This window comes from Nomascus leucogenys, chromosome 4, assembly GCF_006542625.1.
Source record: "Nomascus leucogenys isolate Asia chromosome 4, Asia_NLE_v1, whole genome shotgun sequence".
Lineage (NCBI taxonomy): Eukaryota > Metazoa > Chordata > Mammalia > Primates > Hylobatidae > Nomascus > Nomascus leucogenys.
In genome coordinates this window covers 99,107,549-99,132,411 of record NC_044384.1, presented here as the reverse complement: position 1 = coordinate 99,132,411, position 24,863 = coordinate 99,107,549, and the positions used below count along the sequence as shown (strand labels likewise).

At 39.5% G+C, this 24,863-nt stretch overlaps 1 protein-coding gene across 13 annotated transcripts in view; it reads right to left on the bottom strand.

Moving 5' to 3' along the window:
* The window catches only part of PBRM1 (polybromo 1), a 141,106-nt gene that overhangs the window by 81,528 nt on the left and 34,715 nt on the right, over nt 1-24,863 (bottom strand). For all 13 annotated transcript variants that reach the window (XM_012496530.2, XM_030811634.1, XM_030811636.1 and 10 more), the window contains 7 exons: nt 23,362-23,460; nt 19,787-19,872; nt 18,310-18,405; nt 16,696-16,787; nt 9,393-9,606; nt 3,689-3,830; nt 2,089-2,186 (listed from right to left, as the gene is read on the bottom strand). In XM_012496530.2, coding sequence (XP_012351984.1) covers nt 2,089-2,186; nt 3,689-3,830; nt 9,393-9,606; nt 16,696-16,787; nt 18,310-18,405; nt 19,787-19,872; nt 23,362-23,460 — 827 coding nt within the window. The remainder of the gene's footprint in view (nt 1-2,088; nt 2,187-3,688; nt 3,831-9,392; nt 9,607-16,695; nt 16,788-18,309; nt 18,406-19,786; nt 19,873-23,361; nt 23,461-24,863) is intronic.

Below are 24,863 nucleotides of genomic sequence, written 5' to 3'. Positions count from 1 at the left end.
AAAGTATAAGACTTAATCCTTTCAATCTTTTAACGTCCACTCATGTCTACATTTCAAACTCAGATTCTTTTATTTTTTTAGTGGATGATTTATATTCTTTTGTGTTTTTCACTTCATTTGTACAAAACACTTCCCTAGGAAACCTCTTTGTAAAGAGACTTATTGTCTGAAGTAAGATTTTTTTTTATTATTTTAAGAACATAATGCTTAACTGCCTTTTTACAGGAGGTTTTAGGGCAAAAACTTTTTTTTTTTTTTTGAGACAGAGTTTTGCTCTTGTCACCCAGGCTGGAGTGCAATGGCACAATCTCGGCTCACTGCAACCTCCACTTCCCAGGTTCAAGCGATTCTCCTGCCTCAGCCTCCCGAGTAGCTGGGATTACAGGCGCCCACCATCACGCCTGGCTAATTTTTTTGTATTTTCAGTAGAGATGAGGTTTCACCACGTTGTCCAGGCTTGTCTCGAACTCCTGACCTCAAGTGATCCACCTGCCTTGGCCTCCCAAACTGTTGGGATTACAGGTGTGTGCCACTGTGCCTGGCCAAAAACTTTAGCTTATTTGGGTGTCCCACAGACTACTAGCCACAGAGATATGTAATTTTCGAGGATCTGGCCTGGGCTAATGCTTCGTTGGAACTGTTTTCTTAATACTCAACTAATTTAAGATCTTTCTTTTCATCCAGTGTTGGCACTAATTGTACCATCACTTTTGCCTCCATTACCTTCTTTTGCCTGATAAGTTTTTATCTTTGATAGGTGACTGATCTGGAAAACACAGGTGATGCTGTAGTAGAGTTACATAATTACACTCAAAGTTGTTCTTGATTTGATATCTTTGATCTGGTTTCACACTTTTCCTCCACTGTTGCTGGTATAACAAGGAATTAAGAACTTGGAAGGATGAAATTCTTAGTAGTGGACCTCTTAATGCAGGTACAGACTGTGTCAACAGTTACTAAAGACTTCATTCAACTTTGAATCTGCCAAGCCTTGCTATTAGTGATTAGCTTATTCCTTATTGAAGGTATCTTCCCTGGATTGACTGTTGCTGCAAAGATGGTGAGGCAGTCATAATTAAAGGACAATATAGTGTTCCACAACGATCAGGCGAGAGAAACTTTTGCGTGGCGAGAGATAATATTGCAAAATTCCTTATAGGATCCCAGCTTCAGAATCTCACAGTAAGATCCCCTTCCACAAAACCCGTGAGAAGGAGAAAAGGTTAGGGAAGTTGAGAGAAAGGTTAGATAGGAAAAAAAAACCAAAAATCTAGCTCAACATTTTATGAGCTATAAGAAGTTATGATTTGTTATTTTATAATCTGACTTTTTTTTTTTTTTTTTGAGACGGAGTCTTGCTCTGTCGCCCAGGCTGGAGTGCAGTGGCGCAATCTCGGCTCACTGCAAGCTCCGCCTCCTGGGTTCACGCCATTCTCCTGCCTCAGCCTCTCCGAGTAGCTGGGACTACAGGCACCCGCCACCACGCCCGGCTAATTTTTTTGTATTTTTAGTAGAGACGGGGTTTCACCGTGGTCTCGATCTCCTGACCTTGTGATCCGCCCACCTCGGCCTCCCAAAGTGCTGGGATTACAAGCGTGAGCCACTGCGCCCGGCTATAATCTGACATTCTTAAAATGGCAAATAAAGATGAGGTGAACAAGGACAAACAAAGGGTAGGACCAATGGCTTACCTCACTGCAGTGGTAGTATCAAATTTCTCCTTACCTTTCCTAATTCAAATTGCATCTTGGTAATTCACCATGTAGAAATTACCCAAGTTAGATTTAAGTGGCATTCTTAAAATGCCACATTAAAAAAAAAAAACAAAAAACCAGACGGCAAACAGAATAACATGTTTTGCCAAGCTACATACGTAGTAGTCATTTTCATCTGGGTCATCTAAAAGTAACATGGCACTTTTACAAAAAAAAGCTAATCATCCAATTGCAAATGAATTTTAAAAGAGAACACATTACCATATATTTAAAGCTTACAACTTGATAGCTTAAAAAATATATATTTTCTTCACTTATCTAAAACAAAATTAATAGGAACTGAGATGTCCCCAGCTATAAGAAGAGTATATACCTTTTTCTTTTGGCACTACCAGTATCAGAGGTGGCTGAAGAGATCATGCTGTCTCCATCCTCGATATCGTCTCTCCTGGCAAGCTCTTTCTTCTTTGCCTAAAACAGAGCATATCTCAGGAGTTGAGCTCATGTGCCAAACAGTCCTCTGAATATATGAATGTTAAAGAGCTAGACATATCAGATTCACTCAGAAAAATAAAATCACATGCAAGATGTACAAAATGAAAGAGTCATTAAACATTTTCAATAACCAATTTTAACAAAAGCCTGCATGACAAAAAGAGTAGGTTAAAAAATGGATCTATAGGGTTGAGGAGTCAATACCAGCCAGAGCATTTACGACTATAATGGGTGCTAACTGGTTAAAAGCACTGAGGCAAGCTGTAGAAGCATCCTGCTCTGGTTGTCCTACTTAAGTAAAACCAACTCAAAGAGGGCCTTTGGTACTCCTGACTTCTAAGGGACAGTGTGGCTAAGAATAAAGTTTAATGCAAGAAGTTAAAGAAGATCTACTTTTCAACACATGCATTTTTAAAGGCCTTCTGCCAAACAGAGCTGAAAGTCTAGGCACAGCAGGCTTAGGGAATGTACAGAGTACTAAAAAGGTAATACCTGAAAGTCTTAGCACTAAGGTTCAGTCTTAATCATATAAAATGAAGATTCTATGGGTGATCTAAAATTGCCTTTGTTGCTTCCTTGTTCAGAGATTTGCCTTTCCAGAAAGATTCTACCAAAAACTGTCAGATAGACCCAATTTGTATTTCATATCTACCTTTTCATCTTAAAACCCCCAGATGAACCATGACCTGAGATGTCCTTCCAACGGTTCTCAGAGAGGATCTGATAAATTCATAGACAATATACAAAGATTAATTTGCTTTCAGATGTCCTTTCTCATAGAATCAGCCCTACTTTAACAAAGTCTAGAACCAAAGGAATAAAATCTAAATGATGGAATATCATCTGTGATTACAGGGTGACTTCATGAGAATCCCAAAATTACTGTACAGGGACTAATCCCTGCTTCCTCCAATCAGAAGGCTAGCCCCATCTCAATTATTATTTCTACTCTATATGGCCATGACAACTCCAAAAAAATATTCAGCAGTACTTGTGGATGAAATATATAATAAATATATAATATATAAGTATAATATATAAAATACATATTTTATATATATATATAGTTTGTTTGAGACAGGGTCTCACTTGGTTGCCCAAGCTGGAGTGCAGTGGCATAATCTTGGCTCACTGCAACCTCCACCTCCCGGGCTCCAGCAATCCTCCCACCACAGCCTCCTGAGTAGCTGGGACTACAGGTGTGTGCCATCAGGACCGGCTAATTTTTGCAGTTTTTGTAGAGATGGGGGTCTCGCTATGTTGCCCAGGCTGGTCTTGAACTCCTGAGCTCAAGTGATTCTCTTACCTTGGCCTCCCAAAGTGCTGGGATTACAGGTGTGAGCCACCACACCCAGCCAAATGATGTAATATTACTGCTGAGGGTGGGGGGATCACACATCTTACTAGAACACACTCAAAACATGCAAAATTATTTTAATCATATATACAACAAACTCAGCAAAAACAATAAATCACACCTGCATAACTTGCTGCAATTTTAGAACTCGCTTGTAGATGGCTGAATTGGGCACATTATAGCGTTTGGCATTTTCAAACATTAAATTCAGATCACACTCCAAATGATCTAAAGTTTCATATTCTTGATTCTTCAGCTTTGTTCTGTGAAAGACAAAGAAATTGCCAGAATTTTCTATCATGAAAATTATGAAACATTTTTCCTGTAAGTTCAATGCAAAATCTTGACAAGCACTAGATGGTATCTTTACTGGTAATACTGATTAGGAACTTAAAAATGACTTTTGAGATACAAAGTAAGGAGGCAAAAGCACCATTACATTAAGGTAATATGAGAGTTTACTTGAAAATCCAAAAGAATAAACTAAAACACTATAAGAAATAATAAGACCTAGTAAAGACCTAGTAAAGAAGGCAATTACAAAGCAAATATTCTACTTGGAAAAAACCCTAATGGAAAAATCCTAATAGTTAATAAGCGAACCTTATGAAGGGACGAAAATTAGGGAGGTTTTAAGTGACCTCAGTGAAGAATCATGGTGATCTACCCATTTCTGAAAACAAAAGGCCATTCTAGTTCATAAGGGTTAAAGAGACAGTACTGACAGTGCAAAGTATTTATAAAGAGTGGTCTCATGATGGTAAAAGAGAGATAGATATATCAGAGTCCATTCACTTCTATTCTTCCAATATAAACACATAATAAATTGGCAGCTTAAAATTGGGATTTTTACTTAAAAGTCTTAAGATTTCAAGTATCTCCCTTAAACACAATCATTATTATTGTATCAACTATCATAAAGCCCTATGTACTTTGTACAAAGTATAATCACTATTTGCTGTAACACTATATGGATTTAGACAAGATAGACTTTAAATCTTTTGATTGTAGCATTTGCATGTTAACCATCAAAATCACAAAGACAGTTAACAATAATATGTATAAACAGCTTCACAGAATAAATGAATTTTCTCTTAGAATGGCATCTCCATGTAAAGTTTTATTTAAAATTTACCAAAATCATACTCAGATTCTGTGTTGTTCTCCAACAGATGAATATTAGAGAACATCTCTGTGATGAAGCAAACAACAGCTAAGCACAAATTCAGCTCTCAGTACCAGGTTGTGTAGCTAGCACCTAGAGTTCAAATTACAGCCTCAGACTTGTTCCCGTCAGCTCAAAGAGTGGAGTGCTAGATGTTCTCAACACCCTCAAATAGACAGAAAACCCAAACTTGCAAATAACAACAAATAATAAACCTGCAGATATTTATCAGATTACTATTAATCAAGGGTTGTGGGGGAGGAAAAAGAAAAAAAAATAGGGGGGACAAATCCCAGTACAGCAGAAGGTAGCATATGGAGTCCACACTATCTAGTTCCTGCTTACTCTTCCATTTTTGTTGCTTTTGGGGAAACTCAACTATCTTCCTTCTGCCAATAGATCTTCCTAGGGGTACACTGTACAATATAGTAGCCACTAGCCATGTGTGGCTATTTAAATTAAAATTAAATAAAACTTAAAATCTAATTCCTTAATTGCACTAGCCACATTTCAGGTGCTCACTAGCCACATGTGACTAGTGTCTATCACATCGGAATATTGATAATAAAACATTTTCATCATTGCAGAAAGTTCTGTTGAATAGCACTGCCCCTAGACCTCCCTGTTGCTCTGTAGACCACAATGGAAGGGATCATAGGCACAGTAAGGCTCCTGTCAGGCACCAGTGGCTCACAATCCGCGGAAGGCAGCAATATTAGACATAATAGTTGACCCTTCAGAACTTTAGTGTGCTGGGCTTCAACAACTTCCCTATTCCTTACTCTCCCCTGTGTGCCACACAATGGCCATTATAAATTAGAAAGGGGAGGGGAGATATTACTGACTTAAAGCAAAGTTTATATTAGAAAATTTCAACTTGGAAGAAGGCTGTGTTGGCAGGAGACTGAGCTGGCTAAGAATTTGTCTTCTTTTGAACTAAGCTACTATAATAAGACTATTTAAATAATTAAAAAAATAATAATGAAGGAGAAAGGAAACCAAGAACAAAAATTGTTCAAAATTTTGGACAGGGAACTTCTTAACATCTGTAAGACTATATCACTATCTTTTCCCAACGCAAAGAATATAAAAGACATATTTCTAGGCTATTTCCCTAATGAATGTCAGCCTTAATTTCCATGTTATTTTAGTAAGACCAAAAAAACTAATTTTCTGTATCCTACTTGTATACAGGACCTCCAAGGTCTGGATTAAATAAAAGCACCATAAATCCTACTGATCAAGGCCAGGTGTGGTGACTCACGCCTGTAATCCCAGCACTTTGGGAGGTCAAGGCGGGCAGATTGCTTGAGCTCAGGAGTTTGAGGCCAGCCTGGGCAATATGGCAAAACCCTGTCTCTATTAAAAAAAAAAAAAATTACTACCGATCAAATGGTGAAAATGAAAGTTACAAATGCAAAAGCATGAAACATACCTTGTTAGCCAGCCTTATTTCCTAGAATCCAGCAAGCACAAGAATTTTAATCCCTCCTATTTGGAAGCTTAAATATCTGCCATGAAGCCAACTTACTGTTACTTAGCTAAGGTAGTTTTATCTGCTTCTTGACTCTATCTGGGTATTCCGCTATAAAGCATCATATTTTATAATATTACTTCTTCCTTTTTGTTGAGACAGGGTCTTACTCTGTTACCTAGGCTGGAGTGCAGCGGCATGATCTTGGCTTACTGCAACCTCCATCTCCCACGTTCAAGCGATCCTCTGGCGTCAGCCTCCCAAAGTGCTGGGATTACAGATGGATGTGAGCCACCTCATCTGGCCAACTTTTGATATTTTTAAGTTTATTTTTAATTTAAATAAACAAGAAGACACAGCGGGACCAATTAAACTTTTTCTGTTCTTTATACCAAAAAGTCTAGGAATTTTTATTGATTTCCTGAAAACAATAAATATCTTAGAAAATTTGTAATGTAAGAAAGGAGCTTGGAATGTACAGGTAATAACAAAATTCACAGAGATTGATTAAAAGATGGAAGGCAAACCAAGTGATTTTGAACACATTCATTTGATTCCAGCTTAAGATTTTTGGTTAACTTTCCTTAAAGATATTTATTCTTTGGAATGTTTTGAATTTTTATGATTCTTTGGGAATGGTCACCTGTTCTGCTTTTTACAGAAACAGAAATTTTAGCTATTGTGAATGCTGCTGCTGTGAACACAGGTTTACAAATACCTCTTTGAGACCCTGCTGTTTTTACAGAAACAGAAATTAGGTCAGGATCTATTTAAAAATAAATTAAAAGCTCATGAATTTTGTGTCTATCTGGAAATCAGGGTTTTTGACTTTCAGAGATATTACACAGAGTCCAAAAATATACTCCATGACATTACGGATTTTTTTTAGCTTTCACAGAAGAGATTTTAAAAGGCCGGGTATGGTGGCTCACACCTGTAATCCCAATATTTTGGGAGGCTGAGGTGAGAGGATTATTTAAGGCCAGAAATTCAAGACCTGGGCAACAAGCAAGACTTGGTCTCTACAGAAACATTTAAAAAAATTAGCGGGGCATGGTGGCATGTGTCTGTGATCCCAGGCAGAAGGATCCCTTGAGCCCAGAGGTTCGAGGTGATCATGCCAGCTTACGCAACAGAGCAGAGACCCTGTCTCTCTAACAAAAAGAAAAAAGCAATTTGATATTGGGAGGTATGGAGAGAAAATGGGCACTGAAGAAAAGGTTACTTCCCCCCCCAATTTGAAAAACACAAAATTTACCACCTTGACCTTTTTTTTTTTTTTTTTTTTTTTTTAAGAGATGGAGTCTCACTCTGTCACCCAGGCTGGAGTGCAGTGGTGCGACCTAGGCTCACTGCAATGCAACCTCCACCTTCCCGGTTCAAGCAATTCTCCTACCTCAGCCGCCCGAGTAGCTAGGATTACTAGCTCCTGCCACTAGGCCTGGCTAATTTTTGTATTTTTAGTGGAGACGGGTTTCACAATGTTGGGCAGGCTAATCTCAAACTCCTGATCTCAAGTGATTTGCCCACCTTGGCTAACCAAAGTGCTGGGATTATAGGTGTGAGCCTCTGCACCCAGCCTACTTTGACCATTTTTAAGTGTACAGTTTAGTAGTATAAAATACATCCATAATGCTATGCAATTAATATGACTATCCATCTTTAGAACTCTTTCCATTTTGTACGACTGACACTCTATACCCATTAAACAGTAACTTCCTGTTTCCCTCTTTCCCTAGTCCCTGGCAACTACCATTCTATTTTGTCTCTGATTTTTTTTTTTTTTTTAATGTTCTGGATCATTGTCTATGTCTCTATGACTTCTGACTACGCCTATACTCATATCAATAGAATCATACAGTATTTGTCTTTTGTGACTGGGTTATTTCACTTAGCATAATGTCCTCAAGCTTCATCCATGTTACAGCATATCAAAATTTCTTTTAAAGGTTGAATATTCCATTGTATGTACACACCATTTTGCATATCCCCTCACCTCTTGATGGATACTTGAATTGCTTCCATGTTTTAGCTATTGTGAATGCTGCTGCTGTGAACATAGGTTTACAAATACCTCTTTGAGACCCTGCTTTCATTTCTTTGGGGAACATATGCAAAATGGAATTTCTTAATCACGTGGTAATTCTATGTTTAATTTTTTGAGGAACTGCCACACTGTTTTCCACAGCATCTATACCATTTTACATTCCCACTATCTGCACAGAGGTTCCAATTTCTCCACATACACACCAATAATAATAATAATTATTTTTTTAAAGTAACCATCCTAATGAGTGTGAAGCGGTATCACACAATAGTTTTGAACGGCATTTTCCTAATAATTAGTGATGCTGAGCATCTTTTCATGTGCTTATTAGCCAGCTGTATATTTTCCTTGGAGAAAGGTCCATTCAAGTCCTTTGCCCATTTCTGAATTGGGTTTTTTTTTGTGGTTGAGATGTCCTACTATTTTTAATGATACTATTGTGATTTAAGAATTCTGTCTGGTAGCCCAATGATCACTTTAACATTTTCTAAATAGAAAAAAGAGAACAAGATGAATCATCTTTCTGGTATGGTTTCAGTTAATGAATTCTCCAGCAACTGACTATGCTTATCCTGGGGTTTCAACTATAGGTACTTAACCTGAATACAGATTAACTGTCATAATTAAAATATTAATAAAAGATGTAGGTTGAAAGATTTTTGTACTTTGCTCAGTTATAAGATAATGAACAGTTAAGGCTGGGTGCAGAGGCTCACACCTGTAACCCCAGCACTTTGGGAGGCTGAGGTGGGCAGATCATGAGGTCAGGAGATTGAGACCATCCTGGCCAAAGTGGTGAAACCCAGTCTCTAATAAAAATACAAAAATTAACTGGGTGTGGTGGCGCACACCTGTAGTCCCAGCTACTCAGGGGGCTGAGGCAAGAGAATCACCTGAACCCAGGAGGCGGAGGTTGCAGTGAGCCGAGATCGCGCCACTGCACTCCAGTCTGGCAACGGAGTGAGACTCCGTCTCAAAAAAAAAAAAAAGGTAATGAACAGTTAAAATTTGAGGTTAAAAAAAAAAAAAACACCATTTTTACCTTTAATATCCTTATCCATTTTAGGAAGGAATACATTATGTGCAGGCTCAACCACAACAAAATAAAATTATATTGAATAATGTAGAAGACATCTTACCGGATCTGTTGTAGTGATATGGGCATTTTAATTTGCTGGTAATAATCAGGGTATTTTTTCTTTGAAGGCAAATGGAAAAAAGGTTCAGCTATTAGCTGCCCTTGGTTATTCCGACAACTCCTAACTGTGTCATAAAGCTGATAAAAAGGATTTGAAACATCCATAAAGGAAGTGATGCTTTCTGCTTCTGACTCTCCCTCTTCATAACGTGCAGCTGGAAAGACAAAAAAAGTATTTATAAAGGGACGGATGAGATGAAGAAAGAACCATACTTTAAAGTTCATTTAACAACCTTCCAGATTGAACTAAATATATTTGAAAATTATTATTACTATTATTTTTGAGACAGGGTCTGGCTTTGTCACCCAGGCTGGAGTGCAAGGGCATGATATTGGCTCCCTGCAGTCTCTGCCTCTGGGACTCAAGCAATTCTCCCAGATCAGTCTCCCGAGTAGCTAAGAAGACAGGCGCACACCACCACACCCAGTTAATTTTTGGATTTTTCAGTAGAGATGGGGTTTCGTCATGTTGCCCAGACTGGTCTCAAGCTCCTGAGCTTAGGCGATCTGCCAGCCTCAGCCTCCTAAAATGCTGGGATTACAGGTGTGAGCCACCATGCCTGGCCCTTTAAAAAAAAAAATTCTAAGATAAAGGGAATAATTACTTTAAAAAAATAGTCTCTAAGGCTGGGCGTGATGGCTCACGCCTGTAATCCCAGCACTTTGAGAGGCCAAGGTGGGTGAATCACAAGGTCAGGAGTTCGAGACCAGCCTGGCCAACATGGTGAAATCCCGTCTCTACTAAAAATAGAAAAATTAGCTGGGCATGGTGGCGTGCACCTGTAATCCCAGCTACTCAGGAGGCTGAGGCAGAAGAATTGCTTGAACCCAGGAGGTGGAGGTTGCAGTGAGCAGCGATCACACCACTGTACTCCAGCCTGGGTGACAGACTAAGACTCCGTCTCAAAAACAAAAACAAAAACAAAAAAACCTCTCTAATGTTTATTAAAGAAAATGCTAAAAATGCTTAACATAATTGCATGTTTAGAGAAATATTACATAGAAATAGAATATTAAATAGTAAAAGTACACTAGTTTTAAAGGTGGCAAAATAGTCTCTTTTTGAAATGTGCTTTCTTCAGAGACTGTTTGCTATGCTTGGCCAAAAGGAGCAAGTAACCACTCAGAGATCCCAGAACTAAAACACTAACATGAAGTTTAGGATAGTATAAATTTAGATTGGGCTGATTCTTTTTTATTTATTTATTTACTTATTTACTTATTTATTTATTTATTTATTTATTTATTTTTGAGACGGGGTCTCATTCTGTCGCCCAGGCTGGAGTGCAGTAGCGTGATCTCAGCTCACTGCAACCTCCGCCTCCCGAGTTCAAATGATTCTCCTGCCTCAGCCTCCCGAGTAGCTGGGACTACAGGCACGTGCCACCATGCCTGGCTAATTTGCTTTTTTTTGTATTTTTAGTAGAAAAGGGGTTTCACCACATTAGCCAGGATGGTCTCGATCTCCTGACCTCGTGATCTGCCCGCCTCGGCCTCCCAAAGTGCTGGGATTACAGGCGTGAGCCACCATGCCCAGCCTAGATTGGGCTGATTCTATCAGACATGATTTAGCCTTAAATCTCTGTGACTTTGCCCACTGATTTAAAACATCCCTGAGGAGTATTCCCTTGCTGAGGGAATTTTTAGGTAGAAGCAAATCATAAAAACACCAAAGCAAACAAAACGTAATTTTTATAAAAATAAAAAATATGTTGCTCATTTCCCCAAACTCCTGAACAGTGTGTAAGGACCATAATTTAAATTTTTCTTGATGGATCAGAATAAACATATAGTTGCTATGTACCCCCAGGTAAGAACAATAACCATTTATTAAGAATTTAGGCTGGGCGCGGTGGCTCATGCCTGTAATCCCAGCACTTTGGGAGGCCAAGGTGGACAAATCATGAGGTCAGTAGTTCAAGACCAGCCTGGCCAACATGGTGAAACCCTGTCTCTACTAAAAATAAAAAAAATTAGCCGGGTGTGGTAGCAGGTGACTGTAATCCCAGCTACTCGGGAGGCTGAAGCAGGAGAATCACTTGAAACTGGAAGGCGGAGACTGTAGTAAGCGGGGATTACACCACTGTACTCCAGCCTGGGCAAAAGAGCGAAACTCTGTCTCCAAAAAAAAAAAAAAAGAATTTAATTAGGCCGGGCGCAGTGACTCACGCTTGTAATCCTGCCTGGGCGACAGAGTGAGACTCCGCCTTAAAAAAAAAAAAAATTAATTATGTGTTAAGAGCTTGATAAGTACCAGCCTCAGGTAATCCTAAAACCAACACACAAGATGGGTATTATTTCTTTTTCAAATGGGAAAACTGGGCATATGCATATAAGGTTAATTACTTCCACAAATTCAGCCACCACATAAAGCAGTTGAAGGGGATTAGGAACCAGAGTCATAGAGCTAGAAGCAGATAAGAATTTGAAACTAGTCTTTTCTCACTCTACTACCTCTGATCTTTCCCCTGAAGGGCCTGCAGTTGGATTTACACCTAGGTATATATTTTGTTGCTACTGTAAGTGGCATCTTTTAAAAAAACTGTCAACTGTAATCCTTATACATCTTTTCTGATCCTTACACCACTGTTGTCACTGTAGGCTGGCTGATACTGTGACTAACAAAGGTAACAGTATTACCTTGTTTCTGTTGGTAAGGGAAATGCTGTTACCTCTTCTCCATTAAAAATGGAGATACCCTTGGTGGGCACAGTGGCTCACATATGTAACCCCGACGATTTGAGAGGCAGAGGTGGGTAGATTGCCTGAGCTCAGGAGTTAGAGACCAGTATGGGCAAAATGATGAAAGTCCATCTCTATCACAAATATAAAAAATTTGCTGGGTGTGGTGGCACGTGCCTGTGGTCCCAGCTACACCAGAGGCTGATGTGGAAAGACTGCGTGAGCCTGGGAGGTGGAGGTTGCAGTGAGCTGAGATCACGCCACTGCACTCTAGTCTGGGTGACACAGTAAGACCCAGTCTCAAGAAAAAAAGGAGGCTGGGCGCAGTAGCTCATGCTTGTAATCTCAGCACTTTGGGAGGCCGAGGCGGGCGGATCATTTGAGGCCAGGAGTTTGAGATCAGCCTGGCCAACATGGCGAAACCATGTCTCTACTAAAAATACAAAAAAAAAAAAAAAAAAAAAAAAAATTAGCCGGGCATGGTGACGGGCTCCTATAATCCCAGCTACTCAGAGGCTGAGGCAGGAGAATCACTTGAACCCAGGAGGCAGAGGTTGCAGTGAGCGGGGATTGTGCCATTGTGTACTCCAGCCTGGGCAACAACAGCAAAACTCCGTCTCAAGAGAAAAGAAAAAAAGGAGATACTCTATATCAATATCCCCCTCTCTTACTAGTTAGCAAATAATTTTTATCTTGAATGGGAACTGAAACAATTATCAAATCCATCTGCTGAGCAAATCATATGATTTTACTCTTATAATTTGTTACTGTGGTAAAGATTACTTTTTTTATCTTTTCTAATCCTAAACCCAACTGTGTCATTATCTACTATCTTTTATACACACTGCTAGACAGTGTGCTTATATTTTGTTCAGCTTTGGTGTCTAGGTTATATTAGATTCACAGGTTATGTTAGATTCACAGAATGAACTGCGGAGCTCTCTTTCTATTCTCTGCATGAGTTTATTTAAAATTCTATTCCTTAAATGTTTGGCCTGGTATTTTCTATGTGGGAAGATTTCATTTTATTTGTTTATTTTTTTTTGAGACGGAGTCTCGTTCTGTCACCAAGGCTGGGGTGCGATGGCGTGATCTCAGCTCACTGCAACCTCCGCCTCCTGGGTTCAAGCAATTCTCCTGTCTCAGCGTCCTGAGTAGCTGGGATTACAGGTGTGCACCACCACGCCTAGCTAATTTTTCTATTTTTAGTAGAGACGGGGTTTCACCATGTTGGTCAGGCTGGTCTCAAATTCCTGACCTCGTATTCTCTCTTTTTTTTTAAGAGACAGAGTCTCGCTCTGTTGCCAAGGCTAGAGTGTAGTGGAATAATCATAGCTTAGGGCAAACTTGAACTCCTGGGCTCAGGCAATCCTCCTGCCTTAGCCTACCAAGTAGGTAGGACTACAGACATGCACCACACCACGCCCAGCTAATTTTTCTTTTTCTTTTTGTAGAGATGAGGTCTCGCTATGTTGCCCAGGCTGGTCTTGAACTCCTGGACTCAAGTGATTCTCCTGCCTCTGCCTCCCAAAGTGTTGGGATTACAGGTGTGAGCCAGCCTTTTTATTCTTGAATCCACTTTAGGCACTTATTTTCTAGAAATCTGTTCATCTAAATTTTTAAATATATTTGCATAACGTTATTCACATTTTTTTGGGGAGGAGCGGGGGACAAAGTTTTGCTCTTGTTGCCCAGGCTGGAGTGCAATGGCACAATCTTGGCTCATAGCAACCTCCACCTCCCGGGTTCAAGCGATTCTCCTGCCTCAGCCTCCCAAGTAGCTGGGATTACAGACACGTGCCACCACATGTATTTGTAGTAGAGACGGGGAAAGTTTCTCCATGTTGGCCAGGATGGTCTTGAACTCCCAACCTCAGGTGATCTGTCCACCTCAGGTTCCAGAAGTGCCAGGATTACAGGCGTGAGCCACCAAGCCTGGCCTTATTCACACACTCTTTTTAAAAACTCTGTATGCTCTCCTCCCTGCCAATATTGTTTATTTATGCCTTTTTGATAATCTCACCTCAGACTTGTTTATTTTATTCAGGGTTTTAACAGAATAACTTTTGACTTTATTGATCTTTCCTGTTAAAGGTTTCCTTTCTTTTCTTTTTTTTTTTTGGAGGCAGGGCTGGAGTGCAGTGGTGGCATCACGACTCATTGTAGCCTCAACCTCCCATGCTCAAGTGATCCTCCCATCTCAGCCTCTGGAGTAGCTACACATGGCTAATTTTTAAATTTTTCTTGTAGAATTAGCTGGGTGTGGTGGCAAGTACCTGTGGTCCCAGCTACTAGGGAGGCTGAGGCGGGAGGACTGCTTGAGCCCAGAGGTAGAGGTTGTAGGGAGCCAAGATCACACCACTGCTCCAGCCTGGGTGACAGAGGGAGACCCTGTCTTAAAATTTTTTATTTATTTATTTTTTTTTTTTTGTAGAGGCAGGGTGTTTCTATGTTGAGCAGGCTGGTCTCTATCTTCTGGACTCAAGTGATGCTCCTGCCTCAGCCTCTAAAAGTGCTGGGATAAGAGGCGTGAGCCAGTGTACCAGCCTGCATTGTTTTAAGCCACTAAGTTTGTGGTACTGTGTCAGCAGCAATAGGAAACAAATACTTACATGAAGAACTGTGTTCAAATCTCTATCTTCATTGGTTTTCTGTTTAGCTCTTGAAAGAAGACGGCTCCCAGACTAAGGGTAGTGTTTTGAATTTCTCTGTAAAGTTTCATCTGCTTGTTTTACATATTTTGAGCTCTTCTACAATTTAACTTGCTGATGAAATTAACCTTCTACCATCATTAGGTAATCCTTTTTATCTGTGTAATGATCTCTGTTTGAAAGTCCATCTTATCAAAAGTCAGTGTAGCTACTCTGGTTATTATTTGCCTGGTGTATCTTTCAGCCATATTTTTCTTTTTTTCAAGACAAAAGCCCAATTTTATTATTTTCATTTTTTGAGACAGGGTCTCACTCTGTTGCCCAGGCTGGAGTGGAGTCGTGTGATCACTTCAGGCTCGACCTCCCTGGGCTCAGGATCCTCCCATCTCAGCCTCCCAAGTAGCTAGGACTACAGGCATGCACCAACATGCCTGAATAAATTTTGTATTTTTTGTAGAGACAGTGTTTTGCCATGTTGCCCAGGTTGGTCTTGAACTTCTTGGCTCAAGCAATCCTCCCACCTAGGCCTCTCAAAGTGCTGGGATTATGGGTGTGAGTCACCACACCTGGCCTTATCCATCCTTTTAGATTCAACTTTCTTATGTTTTTATATTTGATGTGTCTCTTGTAACCAGCCATATAACCTCTTTTTTTTTTTCTCCCAAGACAGAGTCTTGCTCTGTTGCCCAGGCTGAAGTACAGCAGTGTGATCTCGGCTTACTGCAGTCTCCACTTCCTTGGTTCAAGTGATCTTCCTAAGCCTTCCCAGTAGCTGAGACTACAGGTGTGCTCCACCATGCCTGGTCAATTTTTTGTATTTTTAGTAGAGACACAGTTTCACCATGTTGGCCAGGCTGGTCTTGAACTCCTGACCTCAAGTGATCCACCCACCTCAGCCTCTCAAAGTGCTGAGATCACAGGTGTGAGCCACTGTGCCCGGCTGTGTGTCACTTTTATAATCAGTAAAAAACAATGCTAACAAGATAATATTTTTTCAATTTCCGATAAGATGAGGCCCAATTTAAATAAAAAAAATACTTAATTCTGTAGATCAATGTTTCAAAAAAGTAAATTTATACATAATAGTCTATAGTGATTATGAAATTTCTATAGGAGATTTAGTTAAAAACAAGATACAACTAGAGAAGTCTGTTGTGTAACATTCAGTAATAAAATTGAGGCCAGGCGTGGTGTAATCCCAGCACATTGGGAGGCTGAGGCAGGCGGATCACGAGGACAGGAATTCAAGACCAGCCTGGCCAATATGGTAAAACCCCGTCTCTATTAAAAATACAAAAATTAGTCAGGCGTGGTGGAGCGTAAAGTTACTCAGGAGGCTGAGGCAGGAGAATCGCTTGAACCCGGGAGGCGGATGTTGCAGTGAGCTAAGGTCACGCCACTGCACTCCAGCCTGGGCAACAGAGCGAGACTCCATCTCCAAAAAAAAAAAAAGAATATACCAGAATAATTTAATGAAACAAATTTTATCTTTACACATAAAAAATCTATAGTAAAGGGGAAAATATTATATCAAACTTAAGAGAAAGACAAGCCAAATTAGAGTTTACTGAAAATATAAGCTAAAGCCTGAAAATCTAAGATGAATGTGGATTTCTGAGATTTTCTGATGCTTTTACTAGTACTCACTATTTATCACTACAGGTTTTAAACCGGGATCTGCTAAGTTATCAATTATTTTTGCAGAAGTATTATTTACCCAAATATGAGTTTTAAGACAAGATAAAGCATTAACCTTTTGATAGGTCTGACAACCAGAGTACAATCAAATGCAACAAAATAGCATGTACTTCCCAACCAGCAAACCGTAGGCCAGAACAAAATCACTGCAATTTCATTTAGCCAGAAGGATCCACTAAGAAGGCATTTCACTAGTCAAAACCTAATGCCTACCAGCTAAAGCAGCATCTTCTTCACTTTCTGAGCCATATTGAAGTGCCATTGTAATTGCTGATAAACGACCTCCTTGTACTGCTCTTTTATTACTACAAAAAAAAAAAAAAGCAATTAGAAGACAAGGAAGGATGTTACCATAATTAGGTTACTTTACAGGGAACAGGAACTATTAACAAAGTGTTAAGATAAAAGAAAAATAATTTCTATTCAATTGCCTCCTTAGTTTATCTCTGTACTTAATGGTCCTCATAATCAGTCTTAGCCAAGGAAACTATTTTTTTCCTCATAGAAAAGAGGGAGTGGAAAATAAGAACTCAGTCACAGTTGCTGATAATTCTAAGATGTTCATATTTTACAATACAAATTCTATTACGAGGCTGGGTGTGGTGGCTCATGCCTGTAATCCCAGCACTTTGGGAGGCCGAGGCGGGTGGATCACCTGAGGTCAGGAGTTTGAGACCAGCCTGGCCAACATGGTGAAAACCCATCTCTACTAAAAATACAAAAAATTAGCCGGGCATGGTAGTAGGCACCTGTAATCCCAGCTATTCGGGAGGCTGAGGCAGGCAAATCACTCGAATCCAGGAGGCAGAGGTTGCAGAGATTGTGCCGCTGCACTCCAGCCTGGGCAACAAGAGCAAACTTCATCTCAAAAAAAAAAAAATCAAAAACAAACAAAAACAAATTCTACTATGAATTTAAAAAACCTATTAGATTTAACCTCACATTTTATTGGTAGCTAATATTAAACACTGCCTGAGAAATGATGCTTAAGCATCATCTGAGAGGTGATATAAGGCCTACTTTAGTAATTCAATCTTTTTTTTTTTTTTTTGAGATGGAGTTTCCCTCTGTTGCCCTGGCTGGAGTGCTGTGCCACGATCTCGGCTCACTGCAAACTCCGCCTCCCGAGTTCAAGCGATTCTCCTGCCTCAGCCTCCCAAGCAGCTGGGATTACAGGCACCCGCCACCACACCCAGCTAATTTTTGTAGTTTTTAAGTATAGACAGAGTTTCACCATGTTGGCCAGGCTGGTCTGGAACACCTGACCTCAAGTGATCCACCCGCATCAACCTCCCAAAGTGCTGGGATTACAGGCGTGAGCCACTGTGCCCAACCTAGTAACTCAACCTTTTAAATAAACCATTTGACGGCCAGGCGCGGTGGCTCACACTTGTAATCCCAGCACTTTGGGAGGCCGAGCGGGCGGATCACGAGGTTAGGAGATCGAGACCACGGTGAAACCCCGTCTCTACTAAAAATACAAAAAATTAGCCCGGCGTGGTGGCGGGCGCCTGTAGTCCCAGCTACTCAGAGAGGCTGAGGCAGGAGAATGGTGTGAACCCGGGAGGCGGAGCTTGCTGTGAGCCGAGATTGTGCCACTGCACTCCAGCCTGGGCGACAGAGTGAGACTCCATCTCAAAAAAAATAAATAAATAAAATAAATAAAATAAATAAATAAATAAATAAATAAACCATTTGACAACAGATTTTCATTAACAACCAAACTATACCCAAAAATATTCCTTCAAGATAGCCACTGGGCAAATACTAGTATGCCTATCTTTATAAGCACAGGCCAACTCTCAGACTAAACACTCTTTTTCTCACCGGTAATACTTGCTAGTGGGATTTCTCTCTTCACCAAGACTGCCTTTACTGTGTGAAGGACCTGTCAGTCTGGCTGCAGCCAAGTTGGATGGAGTCCTATCCAGAGACAAAATAAAAAGCTTAGAAACTTGGTAGCTGAAATTAGAGTGCTGGGTAAACAAATAAACACACATACAACCATTTTCTTCTCTTCTAAATAGAAATGCTAAAATACTTCTGAACTTCTACTATGCAGCAGATTCTGCTTCAGGCCCTGGGGACTCTGCAGGGAAGAAAAGACCAGTGCTAGTCCTAGAGAGCTTTTGGTCACTGCAGTGACCAGAGGACCTGGTACTGAAACAATGTCAAGGCCAGAGGAAAGCTTTGAAAGTAGTCACCCAACCTTCCCATTTCAGGTAGGGGGAAATGCAATCCTAGAACTAAGACTAGTTCAAGATCACAGTCCTGGCCAGATGCGGTGGCTCACGCCTGTAGTCCCGGCACTTTGGGAGGCCGAGGTGGGTGGATCACGAGGTCAGGAGTTCAAGACCAGCCTGGCCAACATAGTGAAACCCCATCTCTACTAAAAATACAAAAAGATTAGCCGGGTATGGCAGCGTGTACCTGTAGTCCCAGCTACTTGGGAGGCTAAGGCAAAAGAATTGCTTGAACTTGGGAGGGGTGGAGGTTGCAGTGGGCTGAGATTGTGCCACTGCATGCCAGCTTGGGCAACAGAGTGAGACTCTGTCTCCAAAAAAAAAAAAAAAAAAAAAAAAAAAATCACAGTCCTAATACAAGGAAAAGCCAGGATGAGACTGGATCTCCTGATACCTGCTAAACAGCCTTACCAAAAATAAGAATATATACTACTAATATTATATACAAATATACTATTATCTATTCTGTGTAATATTAATATATACCATATATTATATGTATATATATTCATATTTGTACAAAGCAATAATATTTGTACAAAGTATATAGTGATGTAAACTTTTAAAAAATGTTTCTTCTTAAATGAAGCCCTTCAGCAGCAAAGGGGCTAAGAGTTACTACTATCTTCAGAATTATAATATCAACTGTATCATCTTGAAATGCAACACAAACCGTGTTTATGTTTATTGATTTCACTACCCAGAAAATTCAGCAAATATAAAGGCATAAGGGTTTTAGACATTTTCCGTTTTTTTTTTTTGAGACCGAGTCTCGCTGTGTCACCAGGCTGGAGTGCAGTGGTGCGGTCTCAGCTCACTGTAACCTCCGCCTCCCGGGTTCAAGCAATTCTCTTGTCTTCGCCTCCTGAGTAGCCGGGACTACTGGCGTATGCCACCACGCCCGGCTAATTTTTGTATTTTTAGTAGAGATGGGGTTTCGCCATGTTGACCAGGATGGTCTTGATCTCTTGACCTCATGATCTGCCCACCTCAGCCTCCCAAAGTGCTGAGATTACAGGCATGAGCCACCACGCCCAGCCTAGACATTTTCTTAAACCTACCTCATTCGAAGACTTGACTTGGCCATTTCGTGATGTTCAATTTCAGCCTTTTTCATATAAAATATTTTTTTAATTGAATTTGCATCCTGTCAAGATAAAATTACTTGGTTTAAAAAAGGAACAGATAAAAGGACAGCTTAATGCCCCCAACTCATGCAATGGGCACCTTCTATGGCACTCTTTCCACTTGGAGCAGTCTTTCATTCAATACCCACAAAGCTGCATCCTCCAACATTTCTACAAGCTTCCAAAATATCTATCTTCATAAAGTCATCACTAATTAAATATAAGTTAAAATGCCTACTGGTTCTTTCATGATTAGTCAAGTAATATTTAGACAAAGATCTAATGGTATAATACGGTAATGCCCCACTGTCCATGGAGGATACATTCCAAGACCCCCAGTGGATGCCTGAAACCTTGGACAGTACCAAACCTGGAACACATTTCTGTCTATGTCTTCCATCCACAAATTTAATTTCTTTTCCATATTAACGAAGCACTTTTCATGCACTGTGGCTGTAACTTTTTGCAGTCTGAGGTACAACAGTAAAACTAGCAGAAACTTCTTTTTTTTCCTTCTTTACAATTTCATGAATAGCAGATTCATCTTTTTTTTTTTTTTTGGTGGAGTCAAGAGTCTTACCATGTAGACCAGGCTGGTCTCAAACCCCTAGCCTCGAGTGATCCTCCTGCCTTGCCCTCTCAAAGTGCTGGGATTACAGGCCTAAATCACAGTGCCCAGCAGGGAGATTTGTTCTTACTGTAGATCTCAGCAATCTCAGCATACTTTTTTTTTTTTTCCTTTCTTAAGAACTTTCACCTTTCACTTAAAGGGAGCACTTTAAAGCTTCTTGAATTGCCAGCATCACAACTCTTGTGCTTTGGGGCCATTATTAAGTACAATAAGGTTACTTGAAATAAGCACTGTGATACCACAACAGTCGATCTGATAACCGAGATGGCTACTTAGTGACTAACGGCAGGTGGTGTATATAGTGTGGATAGGCTGAACAAAGGAATGATTCATGTCCCAGGTGAGACCGGATAGGACAGAGGTGGATGGCATGAATTTCATCACAATACTCAGAATGGTGTGCAATTTAAACTTATGAAGTGCTTATTTCTGGAATTTTCCATTTAATATTTTCTGACCTCAGAACCATACGAAAGCAAAACCGTAGATAAGGTGAGGGACTATGGACAATTAACTCTACTTGTGTACACTGACCTAAAAATCAAAATAAAGATGCACTTCTAAGATTAAAGATTATATACACAAGTTTAGAATGAATGTACTTGCTTAAGTTTCCCTTCTCTTTAAAACTTATGTTAGAAAAAATAATTAGACCCAAAAGTAAAATTCTTAACTGTAACAACAAACAATTAGTACTGTATATTATTAAAATGTCCTATTAGGGACTAGGAATACAAGGACTTCATAGTTCATTCCTGATTTTCTCTCAGAATTTCTTAAAAGATGAAAAATAAAAGTTATCACTAACTACCAACAGCAATTTTGAGTATTTGAGTCAGCATTCAGAAAATTTAAATGATTTTATTCCCAAAAGATTTTCTGAGTCTCCTCTGGCAAATTCCCAATGATACACGATTAATTCAATAAATTTCTACAAGCAATTATTCATTACAGAACTATAAAACTTCTAAGATGCAATTTGCAAAGCAATGAAACAGTCATTTTACATTGTGTACTGCACTACACAGATTGCTTTTTATATTTATGAAGTTTAAATGCAGGGAATAAGTCAATATTTAACTAAAAAACGGATTCAAAACTAACCAGGTCTGGCATAAAGACAGAAATTTAGGTGAGTGGAATAGAAACAAGAATCTAGAAATAAACCCATACATCTATGGTCAACTGATTTCTAACAAAGTTGTCAAGACAATTCAATAGGGAAAGAATAATCTTTTCAATATATAGTGCTGGGATAATATCTCATATCAAAGAATGAATTTGGACTCCTACCTTACATGTACCTCACATATACAAAAATTACTTCAAACTGGATCAAAGATCTAAGTACGTTAAGAGCTAAACTATAAACTTCTTACAAGAAAACATAGGTGTAAATCTTTGTGATTTTGGATTAGGCAATGATTTATTTGATATGACACTTAAGCATTAGCAACCAAAGAAAAAAATAAAGTGAACTTCAAAATGAAAAACTTCTGTGTGTCAACAGACACAATCACAAAAGTGAAAAGACAAGAGAATGGGAGAAAATATTTGCAAACCATTTACATGATAAGGGTATAATATCCAGAACATATAAAGAACTCTTACAACTCAACAACAAAAAAACAGGTAACACAATTAAAAAATGGGCAAATGATCTGAACATTTCTCTAAAGACATATGAATGACCTAAAAATCAAAATAAAGAATAAAATAAAAAGATGTTCAGCATCATTAATCATTACGGAGATGTAAATCAAAATCACAATGCCATACCACTGCACACTCCCTAGGATATCCATAATAAGAACAAAAACAAAAATGGAAAACAAGTGTTGGTGAGGATGTGGAGAAATGGTAACACCTGGATATTGCTGGTGGGGATGTAAAATGGTAGAGTTTGGAAAACAGTTTGGCAGTTCTTCAGAAAGTCAAATACACAGTTACCACATATGACCCTGCAATTCCATTCCTAGGTATGTATCAAAGAGAAAAAAAAAATATATATATATATGTAGTATTTATATGTCCACATAAAAATGTATATGTGAACGTTCACAACAGCATTATTTATAATAGCCAATAAGTAGAAACTATCCAAATATCTATCAACTGATGAATGGGTAAATAAAATACAGTATATCCCTACAGCAGAATATTATTCTGCAATAAAAAGAACATAGTACTGACACATGCTACAAAATGGATAAACCCTGAAAACATTATGCTAACTGAAGGAATCTAGTCGCAAAAAATCCATATCACATATTATATGATTCCATTTGTGTAAAATGGCAACAGGCAAACACAGAGACTGAAAATAGATTTGAGGCTGCTTAGGGCTAGAGAAGTTGGGGGGACATAAAGGGTGACTGTTAACTGACTGGAGTGATGGCTGCCCAACTCCATGAATATAACAAAGACCATTAAATTAAATACTTTTTTTACTTTTTGAGACAGAATCTTGCACTGTCACCCGGACTATGGTGCAGTGGCACAATCTCAGCTCACTGCAACCTCTGCCTCCCGGATTCAACCAATTCTCCTACCTCAGCCTCCCGATTGGCTGGGATTACAGGCGCCTGCCATCACGCCTGGCTAATTATTGTATTTTTGTAAAGATGGGGTTTCACTACGTTGGCCAGGCTGGTCTGGAACGCCTGACCTCGTGATCCACCCACCTAGGCTTCCCAAAGTGCCAGGATTATAGGCGTGAGCCACTGTGCCCAGCCTAAATTAAATACTTTTAATGGGTAAAGTGCATGGTATGTGAATTATATCTCAATAAAGTTGTTTTATAAAAATTACTGACCTTAAACTATCTACTATTACCAAGGAAAACAGCAACAACAACAACAACAACAACAAAACTAACCTTGAATACTTGAGAGCCAGGCTCATTATACGTTTTGGCATTTTTTGCGAGGAGATCTATATCTTTGGCCATTGCATGAATACTTTTGTAGCTTCCATTCTACAATAAACAACAAAATATAGCAGTTCCTTTTAATGAGAGTTCATCGGTACAACCTTTAAAAAAAGAACCCCACATATTTCTAAATTGTCACCATATTCCAAGACTTTATTGGAAAGTACACATACGAACAACATGTAAAGTCATTTTCTTTTTCATAAATTATTACTGTACCCATTTATAAGTAAGTTTTTGAGATAGGTAACAAAACCAGAGCAGCATTATTCTCATAAAAATAAATTACAATTTTTAAAAAGTCAAATAAGGTAAAAGTTTTATTTTGCAAACACATAGTGTTTACTATGTGCCAGGCACAGTTCTAAGTGCTTCATGAATACTAATTCTTTAAAGTGGATTTAATAGTGTGAAGCAAAACTCCCTCTAGTTACATGAACCACTCAGGGTAAAATATGAAATCAGTCCAGCACAGAGGCTAACATTTTCTGAGTACCTACTGTGTGCTAGAGCTGTCACATCTTAAGGCTCACTCAATCCAAAACAACCCAGGAATACTCATATAGTTGCCTAAATTTACAAAGGAAATGAAAGACGGACACACTTTTAGGTAAGAAGCACACATGACTAATGATAAGTACACGGAAATGAAAAAGACATGGTCTAGAGAGAGTAAGGAAACCAAACTGAGTGAAATGGAAAGTGGAGAAGGGTAGAACCATAAGCACAGATAGGGTAAAAACAAAAAAGGCAGAATCCAGAAAGCCAGGCAAAGGAGTGTAGCTATTTGCCACATGGGACTACCAACAACTACACATCCTTCTTACATGGAGGGAATCAGCACAGGCAAAGGGAGGGCTCTACCTCCCACAATGAGGATGAAAGTGGGCAGATGGTCACTTTGCCAGCAGCCTGGCAGCCAGGGCAAGGGGAAATAACCACAGGTCAGCTAATTCATGCTTGGGTCTAGAGGGATTAATGCAATGGCCAGGAATTCATTCCTGACTCCTGTAGAGGAGAGTCTAGCAGTAGAGCAGCAAGTATCCAGGGACCACAGTGGCAAATTACAGTGGTAACAGCAATGGCACCACAAAGAGGCTGTGCATGATTTCAGCTGTGCCATGATGTTCCTGAGTTCTGCCTAGTATCCAAAGGCTAGTTCCTCAACCTTTCTTCTCAACATTTCTATGAGCTATCCAATATGCTTTTCAAAAATTCCTTTTCCACTTAAATTAGTCAGAGTCAGTTTTATTCAACTGGTACAAGGAGTTGTGATGTGCTTTAGCAGGCATTGGAAAACAAGTGAATTAAGTCTCTGAACAGGGGACTGGTAGGAAGAAAGCCAAGGTCAGGAGGCAAGATATAGAAAGGACTAGAAAGTTTTTCATCAGAGAGGTAAAATAGATTATTCCAGTAATTTGGACATAAGAGGACAAGGACCTTGAATC